Consider the following 23,925-nt stretch of genomic DNA (forward strand, 5'->3'; position numbering starts at 1 on the left):
GATATACTGAGTCATAGTCAGTTCTGATGCAACCAAAATATTACATTTAGGTAAGTGTTGCAGTTATTAGATCTTCATATGCAAGATGGCTGAAGCCAGCCAAACTCAGTGTTGGCTACACAAATGCTCAGATGCCACACAGTCACTGAGGTTGCTTTATTTTCTAAAATTTGCAGATATGACCTTTGAGATTTCAGAAAGGTCTTTAAGAAAGACCTCCAAATATCAAAGATTGAAAAAGTGATCATCATTAAGATAATTCTGCCTCTTCTCCACACAAAGGAATTCATTTAATGCCACTCATTCGTTTATATTACCCAAGGAAACAGATGAACTCTTATATTTTGTTGGTAGGAACACTGAGAAATGACAATAGGCAGCCTGATTTCAAAAAGCAGCATTATTTATGGAAACCTATTATTTTGTCTTCTCTGAGTTTATGTTCATGAATAAGAGTCAGAACACTTCATTCCAAACCAAGGCACTTTGTTTAATCATAGTTGTTAGAATATGAACACATCAAACATCAGTGACTTGAGATATTGAATATTGAACATCCGAACATGAAAAGTCATTTTGTAAGTAGGTTGGCCAACTGGAACTGTACCAAACCAAGCTTTAACAGGATGAGTAAAATATTCCTTGGTTAAATTCTAGTTTATATCTGCTTTTACCATTCCTTCTTTGTGGGCCAACTGAATTTTATTACTCATTGACCACATGCAAATTCTTAGGGAGTTCTCCATATAATTTGACTTGACTGTATGTTATATTAATAACAAAGGAAACATTTCTTATACTTGGATTGCTTATTGTATATGTGGGAAAAATATATAAACCAAGACATACGGCAAATGTTTTAAATTTAAAAATAGCTCCTATCTATTATTGAAGAAATTCTGAAAATGATCTTATGAGTTTGCTTAGTGAAAGAATTATGGTTACCAAAATTTTTCATGTTTCTGTTGTCAATTTCTTTCACTTAGTATATAACACAAGCACTTATTTTAAATTCAAACATGAAGCTATCTAGAATTTTCTGAAAGTAATAAAAATATGCATCTTCTTTGCCCTAGACTTCTTATCTACTACAACTGTCACTATTAGAAATCAGATTATTTCTGTCCAGATACCCAGTTCTGCTGCTTTTACACTCTTGAAAGTTGGGAAAGTTACTACTCATTTCCTTCAACCTTAGTTTTCTCCTCAATAAAACGGGAGTTAACATTATGAGTGACTCTTAAATGATATTAATACATGCTGTACTCAAAAGGTGAGAATCACATCAATGTCAGTTGTGGTGATGATGGTAGTAACGTTCATGATGATAATAATAAAAAACAAACTATGTGGCAGTTTTAGTGGCTGCAAATGAAATATCTTAGTTGTATGCCCAAACAGATCTAACTAAATGTCTAGAGTATTTCCATTGCAAAACATGGTGGAGACTCAGGGATCAGCAGTACTCTCCCCGCTTAAACAATGAAAGCTCAGGAGAGTTTTGTTTTGTTTTGTTTTGCTTTAATGAAATGGTAGTTTTCAGACAGAGAAACCAGGGACAACAGGAGCTGAATCCAAACAGTTGTGTGAGGAGCTAAGCAGACTCCCTGAGCCAGGAGACAGAGCTTACGGAGGATGACTTAGAACGTGTGTGGTACCAGAGATGTGAACTGTGCAGAGAAACAAAGGCAGCACACCAAGGATGTGTGCAAGGTTAACCTGACTACTGATGAGCACGTGTGTGTGAGGAAATTCCCCATGACCGCCTGAATGCTGCAGGAAAAGCAGTTGCCAAGTGAACAATGGAACAGGAATGGTTCACATTCCCATTTGCTGGAGTGGAAAGAGCGTCTGAAGTGTGGAATAGTAAAAACAGAGTGCACAGAAAGATATTCCCTCCTGCTGCAGTCAGAGTATCCCTGCATCACTGGCTATTCTGAACATACCTGTCTAAACAGAAAAGTAAACCTAAAGCATATTAAATTGATCTACTTCGCAGAATAAAGTCCACAACTATTTAGATAACTATTTGAACTTTAGTACCCGTCAATGTAAGCTCACCATATGTAGCACCCATGTGATAATCACTAGGCATGCAAGGCAGCAACAAATAAATAAACATCATATTAAAAAACAAATACACATGAACAATGAGGAAAACAATCAATCATAGATGCAAATGTCAGGAAACACAGATGATGGAATTAATAGATAAGTCAGTTAAAAAAATAACATTCGTTTTCAGTGATTCCCACCTAGAGCCAGGTGAGGAGGTAGCACTTACAATACTTGACAAACTGATAAAAGGCATTATTTCAATGCTCTGGAAGGTCGACCACAGGCATATATCATCTGAGATAATATTTATGCCTCTGTAGGAGAACAGCTTGTTTGGGAGCCTTAGCTCTCCTCCAGTTTGCTTAGCACACAGGTGTGTGTCTATGTCAGTCAGGAAGGGAACTGCCTGCCTGGGAGTTGGTAGGTGATGTTCATGCTCAGTGGCAGTGTTGGCAGAAGCACCAGTTATTTAATTATCCAAATCAGTAATAAATTAGAGCGTATTTAAAAGAAAAAAGGGCATCCACTTCTGAGCTCTGTATGTTCAAGAAGCTAAATGAAAACATGAGTATAGTAAGGCAAGACATACAAAACCTAAACTGAATACCTGGAGATAAAAATTATAGTGTTTGTGAGGAAAGAAATGCACTGGATAGTAGTAACAAGAGCCTAGATGTTGCATTAGAAAAGATGAATGAGGATCTGGTGTGGCACAGTGGGTTAAGCCACCGGCTGTGATGCCAGCGTCCCACCTAAGTGCTGATTTAAGTTCCAGTGCTTTGTTTCCTGTCCAGCTTCCTGCTAACATGCCTTGGAAAGCAGCAGAAGATGCACCAACTGCTTCGACACTAACTATACATGTGGGAAACCTAGATGGGATTCCAGGCTCATGAGTTCAGCCTGGCCCAGCAATGGCTTTTGTATCCAATTGGGAAATGAACCAGTGGATAGAAGCTCTTTTACTATCTGTCTATCCCTCTGTCTCACTATAATTCTACCTTTCAAATAAATGCAAGCTTATATTCTTTTTTAAAAAGGAAAAGCTTAGTGAACTTGAAAATATAACAATAAAACTCTAAAAAATGAAGCCTGTAGAAATAGGTTTTCCCAGACAGAATCCAATGCACTAGCACGTGCAACTGGAGGCCCAGAAGGAGGAGGAGAACTTTGTCCTTCAGAAAGCTTTCCAGATTTTATAAAACTACTGAGTTCATGGATTTTATAAGCTCAATGAACCTCAGATGTAGAAAGTATGAAGTAAACTAGTTGAACACCTAACATATAAATCACTATTATTTAGATATGAGTGAAGAAACAACAAAGCAGGTTAATTGCAAGTTAAGGTACATTGGATAATTTTGACATTTGTAATGGATATACTCCTGTTTTCTGAGAACGTGTCCTAAACTAAATATAGATAAAAGTACATTGCAACATAGACATGACTGGTGACCTATTTCCTAGCAAGACAAAAAAGTGAAAGATAAAAACATAGAGCCTCTCTGAATGAGCAAACAGTTGATTTGTTTTCTGATAGATTAGCAGAAAAGGGGCCTGAGATTTGGAATCCAGTAAATGAAAACTCAAATTCTATTCCTCTATATAACGCCTCTGACAAGTAACTTTTATTGCTTTTTCATTTCCCTATTTATAAGCTTAACCTAACACTACCCAGCCTCATAGTGTTATTGATGGTTAAATAAGCTAATAGATGTCTATGTGAAAATATGTAAAGAAGGTAGTTGGCACATCACTGCCTCTCTGTGCATGTTTTTTTTCTACTTTATAATTCTTCCTCCCTAATAATATTTTCTGGCATCTTTATGTTCTTCCTTATTCGGTGACATTACTACTGAAAGAGACCTTAGAGAAGTTCTAATATTTGGCTCTCTTTTTCCAATGAATAAATTGGGCACAGTAACCCGGTATGTTTACCGGAGAGAATCTGTCCTGTCTCTCAATTGTTGTATGCTTTAGACAGTGATATGAAATGCAAGTTCTCTCTTCCTCCTCAGAAGTAAATGGGAGCTACCATTTGCTGCCAATTTTATTTCAGAACACAATAATCTTAAAACAAATCTTAAAACATCTAGATGAATGTGTTCAAATTTCAGCTACATTTCCAGAAGAACAGAAGTGTTGCTGTTGATATTCTTTGACAGGATAAATGAAGCAAAATAGAGTCAAGGAGTTCAGCTTTCAGATCTTAGCCCAACTGGAGTTTCAAGTTAGACATTTGAGTACTGTGATCTGTGTTGAAGGACATGCATCTTAAAATAGGCTTTCTGTAAATACATGTAGCAGAGAATACAATGAGTTGCATTTTAAACATGAAAATAAATTGCTTATAGCATGGTATGTAAAACATAATTATAATGCATGCTTGCTCTTTTAAGAATTAATTTTAAACATGAATAAGGACCAGAATATAGACCATAAAGAGTACCCACATCCAAAAAACCACATAGACTCCAGGCTGCGGTGTGCAGCTCCCTGGGCAGCAGCCCTGGAGATGGGAAGGATTTCTATGTTTCCATTTTTAAAGTACTTTCTATTGTTTGATTTAAAATATATATTAAAAAATTAGCCACAGGCACTATTTATAGTTACAGGAACTTTTCAGAGCGAATAACACAAAAGCACTACAGAGCTGCTGAAATTTTAAATAATTCTTTGTAAATGCCCTAGGTTAATTTAGATCCCCGAAAACACATTAGGAAATTAAGCTGTAATGTGAGCTAATTCAGATTTTAATTTGGCAAAAAAATGATCCAACTACACAGTTAATGTAAATAGAAGCATAACACAGGGAAATTAATGAGGTTTCCTTCCATTGAATCTTCAAGGAGGTAGATAATTAGCTTCTTTTGTTATTATTGTAGTAGAATGTGGCATTGTCTCTGAGGTGTAAAATAACTGTGGCTTACGAAGTGATAATGTGCTTCATTTGTCTTTTTTTTTTTTTAATAATTGCTTATGTTAAACTCTGGCAGGATGAAGCTGCAGCGCAGCCGCTGAACCTCTCATCCCGACCCAAGACAGCTGAGCCTGTGAAGTCCCCAACGTCTCCCACCCAGAGCCTCTTCCCAGCCAGCAAAACCAGCCCCGTCAATCTGCCAAACAAAAGCAGCATCCCCAGCCCCATTGGAGGAAGCTTGGGAAGAGGATCCTCTTTAGGTAAATGGGAAAGTCAGCACCAGGAAGGGACTAGTTGAAAGAAAGTTCACTTGTTGAGTAATGTGTGATCCTTTGTTACCAGAGTTACCCGCTGCACAAGACAATACTCAACTTTTCCACTGAAGCATTGTACAGTTTAGTATTTGGTTGACTAGACATTTTTGGAGAGCACAGTGAAAATCCTACTGGAGTAGATGCTTGAGAGCCCACAACTCATAGACCTAGAGGATGTTTGTTCTATAAGTGCCCACAGGCTGAGAACCTGCCTGCCTTCAAAGTCTAAATTTTCTGTGAAATTCTGTATTTTCTTTTTAAAATATAGGTAATTTCAATACATTTTCCTGTATTTGTTTAACATCAGAACAAATATGAATGGCACACTTTAATGACATGTGTCAGATACAGTTGGTATCTAGGAAGACATGTACTCCTCTACAGCTTGCCAAGGATGTCTAAGGATATTCATACCCTTGCGTAAAAAAGTACAGCATAGAAGAGAAAATATGGATTTGAAAGGAGACAGTTTGGACTCAGATATGTAACTTTGGGAAGATTACTTAATTCCTTAAAATTCCATTTCCAGTCTCCACAAGGGAATGTTACCTAGTTTGAAGAGAATAAAGATTGCAGGAGAAAAACTCAGAGAAAGCACATAGCACAGTATACAGTACCTGGAAGGCATTTTAAGCAATTAGAAGGAGCAAATACTAACATATTTGCATATTTATAGTAAAACAATAAATGTGAAAGCAACTATCAGGAGCTGCTTTGATAGCATTGTGTCACTAACTTGAAGTCTCTTAATATCTGAATTAAGACCGAAAGCTTCAAGGGGACTAGACACTAGACCTTAAGTCTCTTCACTCGATTACATTCTTTGCAGCATTGAATCCTACAGCCTGCAATACTTATTACAACAGATGAAATAATTGCAAGTATGGATTATTGTTACAGGTTAAAAGCCAATTCTTGCCTGCTTTGTATCATTTAACTTCTCACCGTAACCAAATGGGTTCAGAAGCTTTTTATGATCACCTTCTTTAAACAGGTAGAGTAAATTGTGGTTCTTAGAGGCAGATTGGCTTGTCCACAGTCCTGCAGCTGTTCCCCAGTAGAACCAGGACTGGAGTCCAGCTCTTCCCACACATAACCCAATGTTCTTGTAGTAAATGACAGCTGGAATATTTACCGAGCAGTACTGAGTCCAAGTGAACTTGCTGATGATGAAATGTAATATTTGTGGCACAGATAGCAGCTACTCAGTAGCCTTTTCTTATTTCAAGTCAGATTGCCCCATACAGGAGACCCAGGATTTCCATCCCAACCCAGTAGTATAATATACACACAGAAGAGCAAACTCAAGCATTAATGGCATATGAACTTGAAGAATATTCTATGGCTAGACTTTTGGGAAGCTGTTAAAAAAGAGAGAAGGATATCAAAGATAAATACTAGACTTGATCTTGAAATGGTACTCCTAGAATGCACTTCTGAATTTTACTTGAGAAGCATTTGTCTGCTGTACTGATCATCATACAGTGATGACTACGGTGTGCCTTCTCGTACTGAGTTTAAACCTCAGCAGTGCATATGTTGCATATGTTGTAGAGCATAAGCTTAAGCAATAGCACCTGTGCTTGATTAACAGCTTCATTCAGATGATATTGGATCAAAATAGTCTTTTTATCAGTGTAAATCCAGAGCAGAAAATGTGATTTTATGTATGTATATATAAATATATATATATATATACACATAAATATATGTATAAATATGTATATACATAAATATATGTGTGTGTGTATTTTTAAATGAGTGACTAACTTAGAAAAACACTTTCCATTCCATTGATAAGCGCTTGGGGTGTTTTTGCCTAAACATGAACACATATGTATATGTATTGCATATGCAACACACGAAGTGAGCTTGATCGTAGTGTGGTTTCCTCTGTTTCTTCTGTGTGCAGTATGCACGTGTGTACATACACACATGCAGTGAAATGCTCGTACCAGGCCTCACACAAGTGGACCATGCCAACGTTAGTTGACCAGAGCAGTTGAAATCAGTCATCAAGTGATTGTGTTCTTCTTGTCTACATAATTAATTTTATCTACAGTAAATGCTGGTTATCAAGAAAAATTTGTTTCACTTTTCATTTTTTTGGTCTGTGTCCCATGGGATGTCGGGAAAGTAAATATTTATTCTCACTTTATTTGGAGCTTTGTATTTATGTGAAAGCCATCCCCACACAGAGAGCTTTCCTGTCATGATATGGGGCTGAGAGCAGTGGGTGTGCAAGTTGGGGGTGGGGAAGGAGTTGTCATTCTCTTGGTAAACAACTGAGGCAACGTGATGGGAAGAATGCTTCATTAAGCAGCCAGCAATTGGGGACTGGAGAGTCTGGTGTGTGCTTCCCGCCCCCTCTCTCCTGCAGTAGATGTGTGAACACAGATACAGATGGCACCAAATTACGTTTGTAGTCTCACAGATTTGTTTTCTACTAGTCCAGAAACAGCTTTTCTACATTAGCACACCAGCTATACTTGAGCAACCCAGACAGACATTTCTACCTCCCCTCTCCCCTCATGCCCCTTCCTACTGCCAGTGCCCACTAAAAGGGCTAGATTGCACACACACTGTAGATGTAAACACAAGTATCTTGATCCAGCAGACACAATGGGCATGTAGCAGAATTGGTCTGTGGATGATGTCGGTAGAAAGAACTCAGATAGGATTGAATGCTGGAATGTCCTCCAGTGCCTAACAAAATACCCAGTCCAAATTGCTTTGTCTTGATTTCCTTTGCACTATGAGTAATATCATGCTATTTCTCAGTAACAAATGTGTCACTGCCTTGTTCCCAGAATGCAATGTTCTACAGGGCTGCGGATAGGAGTGGTACTTAGGGGTCTAACTCACAAACCTCTAATAATACATCCTGTGTATGCAGATATTCTGTCCAGTCTCAACTCCCCTGCCCTGTTTGGGGATCAGGACACAGTGATGAAAGCCATTCAGGAAGCTCGGAAGATGCGAGAACAGATCCAGCGCGAGCAACAGCAACAACAGCCACATGGTGTTGATGGGAAACTGTCCTCCATGAATAATACGGGGCTGAACAACTGCAGGAGTGAAAAGGTAAAACTTGTTTCCCTCCTTCACTGGATCTGCTAGAAGAGAGAGATGGCCTGGCTTACTCTCTCGCTCTTTCCAGGTGTACAAGTATCAACTTGCAGCTAAAGTTCAAGGCTTCACCCTGGAGAACTATCTTTTTTTTTTTGACTAAAATTTGTCATGTATCATATTTCACCATTATGACTCAATAACAAGTACACCCTTTCCCATTCAGCGCAGGTTGCCACCCAGGTATCCACTTGGTTTATTAGTATGCCTGTCTTTCACATTCTGAAATATGTGGAGGACTCTTACAATAAATGTTTGTAATATGGTGAGACTATCAGAGTATTTTAAAAAGATAAAACATATATGCTCACAATGAAGGCTATTATGAGACTAAAAATCACCATTAAACTTAATACTCAGGTTTCTAATAAACCAGGGCAGAAAACCAAGCAACATATTTGCAAAATGCATTTGTTTACTTTTTTGATTCAGGAAATTGGTGCTGAATGCCTGTTTCATGATAGACTGTTGTAGGAACTAGAGATACAGCAGTGTGTGAAACTGACAAAAATCTCTGCTCCTTTCATAGACCTGACATCCTAATAAGGTGACACAGGCAATGAAGAAATAGATAATTAAGTATATAATGTAACATCAGGAAGTGAGTATACAACATAATAAAAATCGAATCCAGTTAAGGGAATGGACAGTTTTGAGGTTGTGATGTTGGAAGAAATGAGAAGGGTTCTCAAAGGAAGTGAAATCAAGTTAAGCCTTGAACTAAATAATGGTGCAAGCTCTTTGAAGAGCAGGAAGTGCATTGCAAGTGTAGATGCCCAGACTGTAGGACCATCAAGAAGTTGGCTGGGGTGACAGGTATGGCAATAGAAAAGGCAAAGTTGGAGGGGATGAAATAAAAGTGGTAACTCAGGGCAGAGCATGTTAGATAGCCTGGATGGACCCTGAAAGTGCTTTTCATTTTGTTCTGACTGATGGAAATTCCCCAAATGGTTTTGTCCAGGGCATTAACACCACTTGATTTACATATAAAAGAACCAGTCTGCCTACTGAGGAAGAGTGGGCCAGGGAAGGTTAAGAATGGAACTAGAGGGAGAGTTGAAAAGTTATTGTAGTAGATTGGGTGAAAAATTCTAATTATCTGGTGGAGTGAAGCATGCTATTTAAAAAAAAAAAAAAGAGAGATAAAAATACTTTCCCAGTACTGAAAGAGTTGTTTTGAGAATCTTTTTCAAACATGGGAATTATATAGGGGCAAATGTATGCCATGATGGACAATGTCTGAGGTAATATTCTAGAGCAAAACTTAAAAATACATTTCTCTTTGTACACTGGTTCAGTGAAGTCTAAGAATAGAACATATGAAGTCACAGCCAAGACCTTCCTCTTTGTTTCAGTACATAGATGCAGAGACACCGAATAAACTTGTTGTTTCTTATATTTCTAGAAGGAATTTTAAAATACTGTGTACAAGGTCATGGGGGAGGCAAGTGGTCATGTGTGTTGTTACTCAAGCCTCTACACATATAACTATAATCAGGGTGCTGGTATGTTCTGCATTTGTTTTCTGAGTTTCCTTTTTCAAAAGATATGATGATGAGATAGTCTGAGAATATGGGCTGCTGTGCTGGACAACTACAAACTGTGTTGATTAAAACAACAGATACTGTCTGAAAGTGCTGGAGGCCAATCCCAAGCCAAGCTGTTGATATGGTCATGCACCCTCAGAACGCACTAGAGAATTCTCCCTGGCCTTTTTGTAGCTTTGGATGGTTGCTGGAAATCCTTGTGATTCCCTGGCTTAGATCTATGCTGTTGTAATTCTGCTTTTCTCTTATTAGCTGCCTTCTTTCTATGTGTTTGTCTTTATGTCCCCAAATCTCCCTTTCCTTATAAGGATATCAGTCTTTGCATTTAGGGCCCAACTTAATATTGTGTGACCTTGTTATATCTTTACTACCTCTACAAGGACTCTACAAATAAGGTCACATTAACAGGAACCAAAGATTAAGCCTTGAACATACCCCTTTGGGGAGATACGATACAGCTCATTAGGGGACACATAGCCACTTGTTCATACCAAATAAACTTCTTGTCTAATTCATGATTATTCTCCAATGGACTTTGGCCATGATAAGCAACAGCTGGAGGGTAAGGAGCTGGGGCAGGGTGGATGAGAATGACAGCATGATGGTAGTCTCCAAGTATGCATATGATCAAAGCTCTCAAACAGATCAGGAAGCTTAGCTCTGAAAGAATGCTGAGTTCCCAGACCTAGCTTAGTAAAGAATTTGATTTTACCCTCAAATTGTACTTCACTGAGTTACTGATTTTTACCATTATATATACATATATAAAATGGTGGTGGGTCTTTTGGTGCCTGTTAAGCCATAAACTTTTATATATTCAGGCTTAGTCATGCACATGCCAGTCAGTTTCTGCTCCATAATTAAATGCTCCTCTCCCCACCAAGTGTTTCATCCCAGTTTAGAACTTTGGCAGCTGTTCCCAAGGCAGAGCCCTCCCCTAAGAGTTGCCTGAGTAAATGGTTATGTACAGAGTGTGGTTTCAGGACCACAGGAAAAGAAAAGTTTTATCCCAAAGCCTATTTTACCATACTGATATTAGAAATAAACAGTTATCTTTTTAAGACCCAGAATACAGTCTTTGCCCAGTGAAAACACCACAAAATAATAAGCTTAATCTTAATATGAATAACTTTATAAGATCCTATCTTGTGATGTGTAGAGACTCTGAATGGGACATTATATTAAAAATGAGAGATAGGATTCAGATAGTGACCATCTCATAGTTCACAACTTTACCAAGGGATAATCCTAAAGTTAGTTTGAGAAGTATATCATTGAGAATCTTTTTTTAAAATTCAGATTTTTTGTTACTTTTATTTATTAGTCTTCAAATGAAAGTAATATATGGTTGCTGCTAGTTCTAATAATACATAAAAGTGTAGTGAAAGAGCTCATCACCCTATTCACCCCCATCAACTGCCATTAATTATTCACAAATTTTTGTTGAGTAGTAACAATCATTAGAGATTCAGAAATTTCTTTGACATAAATGAGAAATCATTAATGAGTTTAAAAATATATATTCTTAGCAGTAGTCACTTATCCATTGTGTGATATTTGGGGGGTTGATTAACTTAGCTGAACCTCAATTTCTTCATCTGTGAAGTGAGTATAACAATTTAGATTGCAATGAAAATATGTGTGAATACAGCCAGCTCAGTTCCTAGCACAGAGTAGGCGCTTTGTGTTTTCTATGCCTTTAAACTAAACTACGAGTGATCCTTGAATGTGTAGATGAAATATAATACCTTTCTGGGCAGTATGTTCCGGAACCTCCAGATGATGACTGAAACCAAAGATAGCACAAAACAGTTTTATTCCATGCATACAACCCTATGATAAAGTTTAACTTGTGATTTAGGAACAGTAAGAGATTAACAACAGCAATAGTAAAATATGGCAATTAGAATACATAATCCTAAAAATTATGTGCATGTGATGTCTCTCTTTTTCTTTCTCTTACTCTGTCTCTCTCTTTCTCTTTCTCCATCACACACTCATAATATGAAATGAAGTATGATACTGAGACATGGATGGCATTAGCTTACTGCGTTGGGGTTACTTGAACACAAACAACATGATATCTCAGCAGTTCATCCGATAACCAAGATGGCTACTAAGTGACTCATGGATGGGTAACACATACAATGTGGATGTGTTGGACAAAGAAATGATTCATGTGTAAGGCAGGATGTCAGGATTGTGTGGGAGTTTATCACACTACTCAAAATGGTATACAACTTAGAAATGACTTATTTCTGAAACTTTCTATTTAATATTTTTCGGCTTTGCTGGACCTCAGATAACAAAGCACAGGAAGTAAAACTACTGATAATGGGAAATCATGGCATATCTCTTGTTGCTGTTGTTCATAACTTTTTTTATAGAGTTGTGTTACATGTAGAGGAAGAAGGGGTGTCTCTTTGCCCTGTGGTAGCCAGGTTCTCTTACTTCCTCTGAGTGTGGTTGTGTGTCTCCAGCCTTTTCTGGATGAAGCTTGAAGACTTGCTTATCCTTGGAGCCCTGAAGTAACTTCAGAGTACATCATTTGATTTGGACAGAACTATTCACTTTTTTGGATAATGAGGACGCTATAAGGAATGCCATTAATTGGCCGACTTAAACAACAAAAATTAATTTGTTAAAGTTCTGGAACCTGAAAGTCTAAGATCTGGGTGCCGGCATGGTGATTTTTTGGTGCGCGCCCTTTCTTTGATTTACTCATTCTTTTGGTTGACTCATGTTGAAAATATAGAACTTTATCCCTATGTTTTCACTTAGAGGAGAAAGAGAAGTCTGGTTTCTTCATCTTTGTGTAGGAGCGTAAAAGTTCTCATGATGGCCTTATCTAAACCAATTACTTTCTAAATGCTCAATTCTACTTTCTGTCACACTGGGGATTAAGGCTTTAGCATAAGAATTTTGAAAAAAAAACATACAATATGGTCTTTAGCACCTATATTGCTGATTTTACGTCATCATTTGGAGTTAAAGTTCAGACTTAATCTCTATTATATATAAGTTCTACATATTAATTTTAAATATTTCTGCTTTATTTTCCTTACTCCATTTGAGAGGGAGAAGCCCAAGGTTTGAAATGTTTGAATTTCATTTTGCTTGGGTTGACAAAACAAAATAAAAGTGGAGGTTAAGAATGAAAACTGTGGGTAGAACGATAGCCTAGTGGCTCCATTCCTCGACTTGCATGCACTGGTATCCCCGTATATAATATCATTTTATATATATCATTTTATATATATTTTTATATATATTCATATATATATTCATATATATATATATTCATTTATATATATCATTTTATATATATAATAATCATTTTTAAATGATTTTTTAATTTGAAAGACAGTTATAGAAAGGGAGAGATACATATGTGCATGTGTGCGCGCACACGCACACACACACACACACACACACACACTTGCAGAGGGAAAGAGACTAATTAGTTTATTCCCCATTGTCAGCAGTGGCAAGGACTGGGCCAGGCTGAAGCCAGGAGCAGGAGCTTCTTTCAGGTCTTCAATATTGGTGGCAAGGTCCTGAACACCTGGGCATGCTCAGTTGTTTTTCCAAGTCATTAGCAAGGAACGGGATCAGAAGTACAGCAGCTGGGGCATGAACAGTTCCTGTATAGGGTGCTGCTGTCAGACTGTGGCATAACTTGCTTTACCACAAGGCTGGTCCCTCAGGAGATAACTTTACAGGGTTCTTAGTTTTGTGCACTGGGGAGGTCTGTTATACTTAGAGATGCTGTGTTCATGAGCCTTCCTTTACATGATCTCAATCCTAAGTAAGGTCACTATTTTTACACATGTATTTTGTGATTCCACAGGCTTTTGACTGACTAGATTTAATCTTTGTCCTTGTGCTTAGGTTAGTTAGCAATGGGAAGAAGAAATAGTGATAAGGAACTTTGTGATGGTAGCTTTGGCTCTTTAAGCAAAATATTCATCTTAATTTTATGTGGGCCCATGGTGTACTACTTTTTATTCTGAGGATCACATTTCTGATTTAAAATGGATAAGTGTATAATGTGCAATAAGATTGTGAAACAGACTAATGATGTAATTTTAACTGTCTTCAAAATTATATTTTCTTTTCTCAAAAGATTTATTTATTTTTATTGAGAAAGTCAGATTTATGGAGAGAAGCAGAGGCAAAGAGATTGATCTTCCATCCACTGACTCACTCCCCAAGTGACTACCATGGCTGGAGCTGAGCCAATCCAAAGCTAGGAGCCAGAAGACAGGAGCTTCTTCTGGACCCCACACTTGGGTGCAGGGTCCCAAGGCTTTGGGCCATCCTCTGCTACTTTCCAAGGCCACAGGCTGGGAGCTGAAAGGGAAGTAGATATAAACCAGCATCCGTATTGGGATCCCAGTATATGCAAGTTGAGTAATTTAGCCACTAGGCTACTGCTAAAGATCCACAAATTATAGTTGTGATTTTTTTGTAAACCATAATGCCATTTTTAGATAATTTTCACAGTGTTGTCATCATTAAACTTTATTAATTCATTAAATATACTTTTCACTTTCTTGGTTGGATATTTTTTTCAAAATTATTTATTTTAGAGAGAGAGAAAGAGATCTAGAGACATGGAGACAGAGAGGACTCTCTTCCAAATGCCACAATCACTGGACCTGGCAAGAATGGAACCATGAGCCATGGACTCAGTCCCTCCCACATAGGTGGTAGGGACCCAATTGCTAGAAGCATCACCATTGTCTCCCGAGGTCTGCATTATCAGGTAACTGAAATTAGGAGCAAGATTTTTTAAATTAAGAATTGAACTTAAGCACTCTGATATGAGAGTGGACTTTTTTTTTTTTTTTTTTTTTTGGAAAGGCAGGTATACAGAGAGGAGAGGCAGAGAGGAAGATCTCCTGTGTGCTGATTCACTCCCCAAGTGGCTGCAATGGCCAGAGCCAATCTGAAGCCAGGAGCCAGAAGCTTCTTCCAGGTCTCCCACACAGGTGCAGGGGCTGAAGGCTTTGGGCTGTTCTCGACTGCATTCCCAGGCCACAGGCAGAGAGCTGAATGGAAAGCAGGGCTGCTGGAATTAGAATTGGCAGTCATGTGGGATCCTGGTGCGTGCGAGGTGAGAGCTTTAGTCACTAGGCTACCATGCCAGGCCTCAAAGTATACTTCTTTACCACTAGTCTAATTGCCCTAATTGGACTCCTACTCTTTATAAAGGAGCATGGCACATATTTGAGAAGCAGATCATGAATGGTGATGAGCATGCATATTTATTAGGGACTGCACATTGGATTGTCACCACAAGAAGAGAGATAGCAAAAGCAGGACTGTCAGCAGAAGAGTTCATGGTGTGATGCAATCTCAAGTAAGTTCTTGGGCAACGAAGTTAAGGAGCTTTGAGGCTGTCATAGCCATTCAGAAATGTCCCGATTGGTTCAGGGTAAGAGGGTGAGCTTTCACACCTGTGTGATGGCGATTCCAGAAAGAACCATGACTTTGGGTGAGATTCTGTTCAGTTGAAACAGTGCTGAGGATGGCCGGCAGCTAAGGGCTGCCCATCAATAGCATTCCCAGGAGATGAGGGAGAAACTTTTCCAATCTTAAGGAGGATCTGTGGTAGGCATCACAGTGTCTGCTATAGGATGTTACATTTAGTAATATAGCATGTATGTTAGACACAATTCATACGTATCATAAATATGGGAAGACATTGAGTGCACTGGCACAAGGATGCTTCTGTTTTTATGCCATCTATAGGATCACATATATGGTCATCTATATGTTTATCATGTTTGTTCCACTTTATTAAATACGTCTTTATTTTGGCAGTTTAAAGACTAAATGTCGTGTGCGTGATCAGCCAGAAGAGCACCCATGGAAATGTTCTGCTTGACTGTGTTGGGGGATTTTAGAGTGTGCTGAACATATAGATTGTAGAAACAATAGGCTATATCAGCTCGTTGGAAGCTCCATCATTTCAACGTAACCTCTGCACGTGGATTCTGAATACCAGCGCACTTACATAATAATATAGGCTAATTACTCTCCAAATTTTGCTCTTTTGACATCTCTACAATTCAGGGTATTTCAGTCATGACACTGCACAACACAATTTTAATTAGGCTGTTTCTAAATGTCCCATTAAGCTAAGTTGAGGGCAGTTGGCTGGTAGAGAGGCAAGGTAGAGGCAGGCCTTTCTGATGAATGGACTAGTGTTAAAGTGGGTTCTGTAACTTTTATGACCTTCTTAATGTTTGAATGCTGACTCAGTTCGGACACTTTCTTTTAGGAATATTATGTGAACCAGTATATTGATTACCTATGGACCATGAGTACTTACAAATAATGACACATTTGTGTGCATATGGCATGAGCTGCAACTGCCCTCATCCTTTGAGAATCTTTTAAAAATGCTTGACCTCATCAGGTGTTAGTGTGAATCTTACAGACACCACACACACGCACACACACACACCCCACAATGTCTACATTGATGGTATTAAAACTGAGAGGTGGAAGAACAGGCAGGGACATTAGATTTGATCTGATACAGTCTTTTCAATGAATAGATGAGAACACTGAGACTTAGAACAGGAAAGTACTTAGCCACATGATGGTGGATAATTGGTAGGCAGGGATCAAATTTCAGCTTTTCTAATTCCAAATTAATGATATTTCCACTTACAGGGAAGTTCCAGGTTCATACAATACTTTTTTCCCCTGGTCATCTCAAACATTTGATTCAGTAAGATAAGGAATAAATAAACGATGGCAATAAAATGAAGCAGAAAAGCACTGAGTCTTTTGCTTTGTATTTACTTGACACCTGCTAAATATTAAATCCTTCCCTGCCATGATTTCCATTGCTTAGCCATGGAACGCAAATAGTAAGAAAATAAGACATTGGATAATGCTGTTATAAATGAAGAAACAAATGACTTATTTAGATCTAATAGAATTATAGGTCACCTATAGAGAGAGTATAAATGTTGAGTTGAGTCTCAGGTCTGTCTGTGCTATTTTCTGACTGTGTTACTTAATTAACTTATACTCTAGGAGTCTCCATGACCATATCTATAAAATGGGGAATAATTTTCATTTCCTGCAAAGGTTTTATTTTTTGGTGAAAAGCACAGCACATGCAGGTCATATGTCCTGTGCAGGGTTTTATCAGTTACTATCAATTCCTTTCCCACTTTAGGAACTTAGGCAGCTTGTCAAATCTGTTCATTTCTTTCTTTGATACTCTCCAGTGGTGAACGGGTCAACTTTTTGTTCTTTAGCGCTGCAATATTTTAAGGCAAAGTAAACACTAATAAATCAGTCAGCTTCCTACCAAGTTAAAAAAAAAAAGCATTTTTACATTATATTCTTGGAGTAACTTGTGCATGCTAGTCACTCACTAGGATCTGATTGTGCCCAACATGATAAATATTCAGATTTGATTATGGTAATGTGCTAGGGAGCTTTTTTCCTACTAATTTTTATAAACTCTTTAGTATAATAGCAAAAGCAGAATTTCAATCTATGATTTTAAAAATACTTGATCCGCTGCATGATAACTATGTATGAGTACGTTTTTCAGAGCAAAATGGTAGTTTTCAGTTAAGTAAATACGGCAATAATAATCCAATTGGTGAGGCATACTGTAAACTTGTTTCTATTTATTCAAAAAGTTATTGTTCATGTTGTGTAAGTATAGATTCTTGCTTCTCATCTATAGTTTGCAAAATTATAAGAATAACACATCAGCATTACCCTGATGTAACACTGCCCCCTCTTATTGGGAAAGAAAAACCTACTGGACATTTTTTGCTTCATGTTGTCAATTACCATAGCTCCTTGTTATTTATACAATTGATTCAGATATTCATTGTTGCATGACAGGATAAGTTTAGACAGAAGATCAATATAGCCATACAACAATAAGTGAAAGGGGGTTGGGAGCAAATTATTTTGCAAAATGTGCTTGGAATGAATGAGCTCCTTGTATAGCTCACAGACTAGTGAGGTTTTGTGGTTTTCAAAGGTGAATATATGACTAATTAATCAAGATTGTCATTTTTGTGAGTATTCAACCAATGTAGTTAGTTGCATTGTCATTCTATTCCCAAGGCAATAACAACCTGTTCTGTGGAGCGTGTGGAGCATATTAGAGATTTAATAGTATGGGCACAAATTCTGATTGTAAGCCTCCTCATTTTTAAAACAATAGTCATCAGTTTTTCTGGTTTTTTTTAAGCATTTCTGTAGTATTTTTCATGTTGTAACAAGAAATATTTTGTAGTACTTCTGGGTTCAAAAATATTATTACATATGTAATTTATCTTGAAATTTTCCAGATTCATGGAGGTAGTTGTATAAGACATATACCTGTTTCCACGGATGAGGAAACCATGAACAGTTCCAGATCACTTTACTTCAACACTACCTCACTCCATTATCTCATGGGTTCCCCATATCTCTGAGAAGTTGACAGGGCAATTTTACTTAACACCTAAAGTAATATGCACATATGAGTTAAAAACTCAATTTTAATGTAGGGGCTTCTAAAATCATGAGCTGAAGAAATTTATTTAGATAAACTCTTAGGGTCTTCATATGTAGTTTTTTGAAATGAATAATGATGTGTACGTGTGAGGGCATTTTTATGAAGGGACAAACAGTTTGGATATGATATGGTCCTTTAAAAAAGCAATGTGAGTTTTATTAGCATTGGATTCTCATTTGGACCAATAACATTGGGCAGCTATACTGTGTTCTGTGTAGGTCCCTGGCTTCATGCAATCATTGCGTTCTTTTCCTTTCTGTTGTCAGGGCTACTTGATTGGTTGCCTAGCTACTAGTTAAGGCTTAATTCATAAAAAACAACAAACTTGTTTGGCTCTTTCCTTCTCTGCACTGTAAATGGAAAGGATGGTGAGAATTTATATAGGTTTATAAAGTTCAAGATACTTCCTCTGGGAGAGGGATGAGGGTTTGAATGCCCATATAAAGCTTTAATTTTGTTTATAGGTGTTTCAAGTCAAAAGGCCACACACAGTTAATATAGCTCACAGTAGAATTAAGCTTCAGCACATCCTATTAATGATTTTGCACTCATTTTTTTTTGGAAGAGTTGTTGATTTGACCATGTATAGGACAGATTTACTAATTACAAGGATTTTATAGGCTTAACCTTTCACTATGGCAAACACTTTCAAATCTTTAATCCTTCTAGATCTAATCTCTTCTAGATCTAATATTTTAATCCTTCTAGACCAGCTGTTCTCAACTTTTTTTTTGTTCCAGGGCCCTTTTATATTCTAAAAATTATTAAAGACCCCAAAATGTTTTAATAGATTTGAAGATGGAAATTAGTACTTATTGTTTTGTTACCAAAACTATAATATTTTAAAATGTTCATTTTAAAATAAGTGCATTAAATACTGATATAACAGTTTTGAATATTAACTTTGTTTTCAAAAGCAGAAAGAAAAAACAGAAAAAAGGCCTTTGCTTTATATTTTAACAAATCTAATGTCTCACGAAGTAGCGGGCAGTTTCTCTAGCTGGTCTGGTGTTTGAATTTTGTCATTACCATGTCATTACAGAAATGCTCCATCATATACAAAAGAAACAATAGGAATGAAGTGGACGAATTATGTTTCAGAATTGTGGAAATATTTTTGCTATAGTGTAGTGAGTGGAGTGTCATTGAGATTGCCGGAAGGAGAGATTTTGAATTTATGATAATCTAGATAAAGTAATATATATGTGTGCATAACATGGTTTAGTTATATTCGTTAAAGCTTAAGCAGCATTCTTCACCAACCAAGCATTGCAATAGTTAGAAATAACTAGTGGTTTTGTTGTATTTGTATTAAGTATCAAAGAAGTTACTCAAGTTATATTATTTGCATTTATGCCTTGCCTTGATGCAAAAATAGTTTGTGGATTTGGTTGGCAGTGATAGAGCCAAACAACATAAGAATTAAATAGAGAAGAGATAGTGGGAAAAAATTAAGAGAAAAATAAAGTAGATGAGGTAAAGCTGCGGCAGGATGAGCACATATGTTTGTGTATTTACTAATGGGAGGCCACAGACTTGTGAGTGTCTTATCAGGCAAAAAACATGTATTCCATGATTCAGAGCATTTCCATTATGTAAATAAAATAACTGCTCAAGAGAAACATGGATCTTCTTTCATAGTCCTTCAAACAAACTTGGGACATCCGTAAGAGTGTTCTTACAATAGTTCAGTTCTAGAATGCTGGTAATGTTGTAGGCCTGTTTCCTAGCAGATCCTTTCACTTAGCATATAAGTCCATTTTAACCTCAATTTTTTTGCCTTCATTAAGTTAGAGTGACTGACTTCATGTTCATCTATAATTGATGCCATGGACGTACTTGCTTTGGGAGCCCAAATTTCAGTCTATCTTTGTTAAGTTCTTTTGAGTATGGACAACAGTATTGGGCGTGTGAAGTAGGAAGATACCCAGAGTTCAACCCTGCTTCCGCATTTCTTTAGTTAGTACCATAAAGCTCTGGTTTCTTGATCTATAAAAATGTCATGATTTGAGAACTAACTGATGTAATATTAAAGTTCCTCATAAAAATATCTCATGCACATATTAGGCCTTTAATAAGATGTATTCAATCCTCTCTCCATTTTTTCTGCCATTTTCCCCACTTCCCTCCTAGCTTTCACATTTACATGATTGAGAATATGGATACAAAAACTTTAGATTTTGTCTGTCCCAAATGACTACATCCAAAAAATGATATAATAACATAGAGTTTCTATGCACAAAGTTTTCATGTGATAATTCAGTGAAGTAATCCCATATGAGGGGTCTCATTTAGTATGCGATATGTAGTTGATAGCACAGCAGGTTCACAGTCATTGTTTAATATTTTCATCTTTGCAGAGAGTTGGGAGTCAATGGAGGTGCCTGTGGCTGGAAATATTTAATCCGAAGAAGGCAACTATCATGATAGCACTTTAAATAAACAATAGAAGAGACCATTAGAGAGGTGTGAGAGGATGAGGAGTTTTAGACTTCGAGGGGACTAGACTTAGATGCTGCTTGCAGAACTCCCCAGCTGTCTGAGCTCGCTCAGCTTTGGTCCTCATCCATGATCACTAACACCAATCCTCTTCATGATTCGGACTAGTGATCAAGATGCTGAAAGCCTAGGACCATGCCTTTCAAGAAAAGTGACCCTTCTGTTTTGTAGGATTTCCAAGACAATTTATGTTGCAAGAACTCCATTTGGTAGTTATATGGATCTTAGATTATTTTGCATTCCTCTCATTCCTGAGCTTAACATCTGTCTTGTCATGAAGGGGCATTTCCAAAAAAAGGGCAACCAAATTGTAAAGAAAAGATATATTACAAATTTAGTGTTAAGATACTTAATGCCATATTCTATTCCATAGAGAAATCAATAAAGTATTCCTTAAGAATTCTCAATCTCCAAATTAGATCAGTTTCACCCAGATGGTCCTTAGAATGCACTAAATAATGTTTAAATATCCGAGTTGCAGAAAAATTTAAAAAAAAGTATTGTGAGGAATTTATCTTTTATTTTTAAAAATCACATAAAATATGTATAGTTCTAATTATCATTGCAAAAATATTAGGTTTGAAATCATTTGATTGTGAGGAAAATTTTATGGATAAGACTGTTACTATGAAATAAGGAAAATGTTTTTAAAAGCCTAATAAAACCTGAACACTTTAAAATTACATTCAACTTTAGACAATATTCTGAACACTGAGTAGACTCTAAGTTATCTGGGTAAGTTTTCAGAAAGGTTCTTGAGGCAACACTAACTTTTACATCTAACAATCTGTCTAAATACTCACTTTTAGACTTCTAGAGAAACCTAATCTACCACATGAAAACAAAAAGAGCGTTACTGTCGGAGCCACTGGGCAGTTGAGTCCTTGTGGACAGCCCCCAAGATAGTGGGAAGGTACCCTGCTTCAATCTATGTACACTTTCTGCAGATTCTGACTTCCCATCCCAAGATGCTGGGGTTCAGTTGATACTGCAGATTTGTCATGGGAACCCTTGTCTGGTGGTTAGGAATCTCTGCTCTCTGGACTTCCCAGGAGTGGGGATGGAGTAGGGGTGAAAGCCTCTTGAAAAATCTCTTTATCAATTATTTTCTGTTCTTTTCAGAAGCATAAGTTAGCTGAATTTTCTGTAGTCCAATGAAGACAGATGTTTTCCTCTTAGAGATTAGAAGCTACAAACTTTATCATTTTTACAAAAGGATGCTAAAAATTCATCTGTTTAGCTTTTGCCTAACAGAAAATCATTATACAGTGCTTCTTCAGTCCATCACACTGTAAGAATAATTAAGTAATAACTTTGAGAGCCTTTACAGAAATGCTACAGTCTGTAATTTCATTGATGAGGACTCTGAAGCACATGGGGCAAGTGATTGCCCAAATCTAATCTCAAGATATTAATGACCAAGCCCCTTTCTCCCTAGCACATAGTCCTGCAATTTTTTTTTCCAGAAGCTTAGTGCACATGAGATCACAAGATGTTTATGATCTCAAGGTGCTAGAATCAGTCTTAGTACTGCTTTATATTTTTAATCCTTGCTAATGCTGATAAAAGCAGTATATACTGTGTGTGTAAGATAACTAATCAGCATATATGGATAAATAGAATATTTCATTTACCTGGTGACCCAGGTACTTGGGAAACTCTTAATATGCTATTGTCTGCTTTAAGTTGATACCAGCAATAGATGGTTTTATGCTTATACTTTATATTAAATTTAAGCTCCTGATGACTCAGAATTTTTAATTTGCATACCACTTCACAACAGTGGATGTGGTAGATGTTTTCATACTTTGTTTTCCAAAGAAGATTTTTCTGCAGGTTACAGTTTTAAAATCTTGGTAAATCACCATCACCACAATCATTATCACTAAATATCAATGTTCTTGGCAAATTTTTTTTCACATTTATTAACCATGCTCAATCTTAACCATTCTTTGGTATAGAATTTTTATAATTTGCCTTTTGCTGCCCAAGAGGAGGTTCAAAAAACTCAAATCATTTGCTGGAATGTGTATAGTGTTCAAGTTAAAGGTTCTTCCAAGTCCCCATTTTCAACTTTGATGTTAATCACAGAAAACCTTCATCTTCCTTGTTAATACCAATGTGGTTCTTGATGAGCCCTGAATGGAAGCTTCCAGACCACACTGATGGCTCTTTGTGAATGCATTATGTATATGTGTATATGTGTAACTCTATGAGCTGTCGAGTATATTTTTATTGTGTAGATTAATCTGTGTGTGAGTCTTTCTATCTGCTGGGTCTACAGTGTGTGTGTATGTGTGTGTGTGTGTGTGTGTGTGCGCGCCCTAAGTGTTTATGTTGGAAGGAGTAGATGTTTGCTGGATAGTTGTATATCTGTGTTCATTTGTATATCTGTGTATATATCAGTATCTCATTTTGTCTTTGTGTGTACCTGCCTTATGTCTATCCAGATTGTGTGTGTGCATATACATGGTCGCATCGCTGAATCTGTGTGCCAGTCTGTTGACTGAGATTTATGAAACACTCTGTATGATACTGTGTGTAAGTCTTGTCTTTCTTATTAACCTCTACACACGTTAAACATTCTATTTGTGCTTTTAGCTATTGATAACCTTAATTATTTTCATTTTCAGCTAGTAGGCCTTGGCTTGGCTTATGGAAAGCATGCATAAAAGCTTTGCACAAGGGAACTTTTTATGCTTTCCATCACTGCTCGTCTCTCATAATTGTGTTAAATCTGAAGGTCAAAATATGCCACTGGGAGCCTTTCTTGAAGAAATTCACTTTTAGCTGAGATCTAGTTTGTAATCTTCAACATTTACAGCTTCCCAAAGTGGTATCTTCCGACTATGGATGAAAGTAATTACTTATATTTTTGGCTCAGTCATAATTTGGTTTTTATATATTTTT

General features: G+C 37.1%; 1 protein-coding gene across 20 annotated transcripts in view; it reads left to right on the forward strand.

The window, feature by feature from the left end:
• The window catches only part of SOX6 (SRY-box transcription factor 6), a 472,980-nt gene that overhangs the window by 386,254 nt on the left and 62,801 nt on the right, over positions 1-23,925 (forward strand). For all 20 annotated transcript variants that reach the window (XM_040989053.1, XM_040989047.1, XM_040989045.1 and 17 more), the window contains 2 exons: positions 5,052-5,235; positions 8,186-8,373. In XM_040989053.1, the coding sequence (XP_040844987.1) occupies positions 5,052-5,235; positions 8,186-8,373 (372 nt within the window). The remainder of the gene's footprint in view (positions 1-5,051; positions 5,236-8,185; positions 8,374-23,925) is intronic.

Source organism: Ochotona curzoniae, unplaced genomic scaffold (genome assembly GCF_017591425.1).
Source record: "Ochotona curzoniae isolate NIBS_2020 unplaced genomic scaffold, NIBS_Ocur_1.0 contig_517, whole genome shotgun sequence".
NCBI lineage: Eukaryota > Metazoa > Chordata > Mammalia > Lagomorpha > Ochotonidae > Ochotona > Ochotona curzoniae.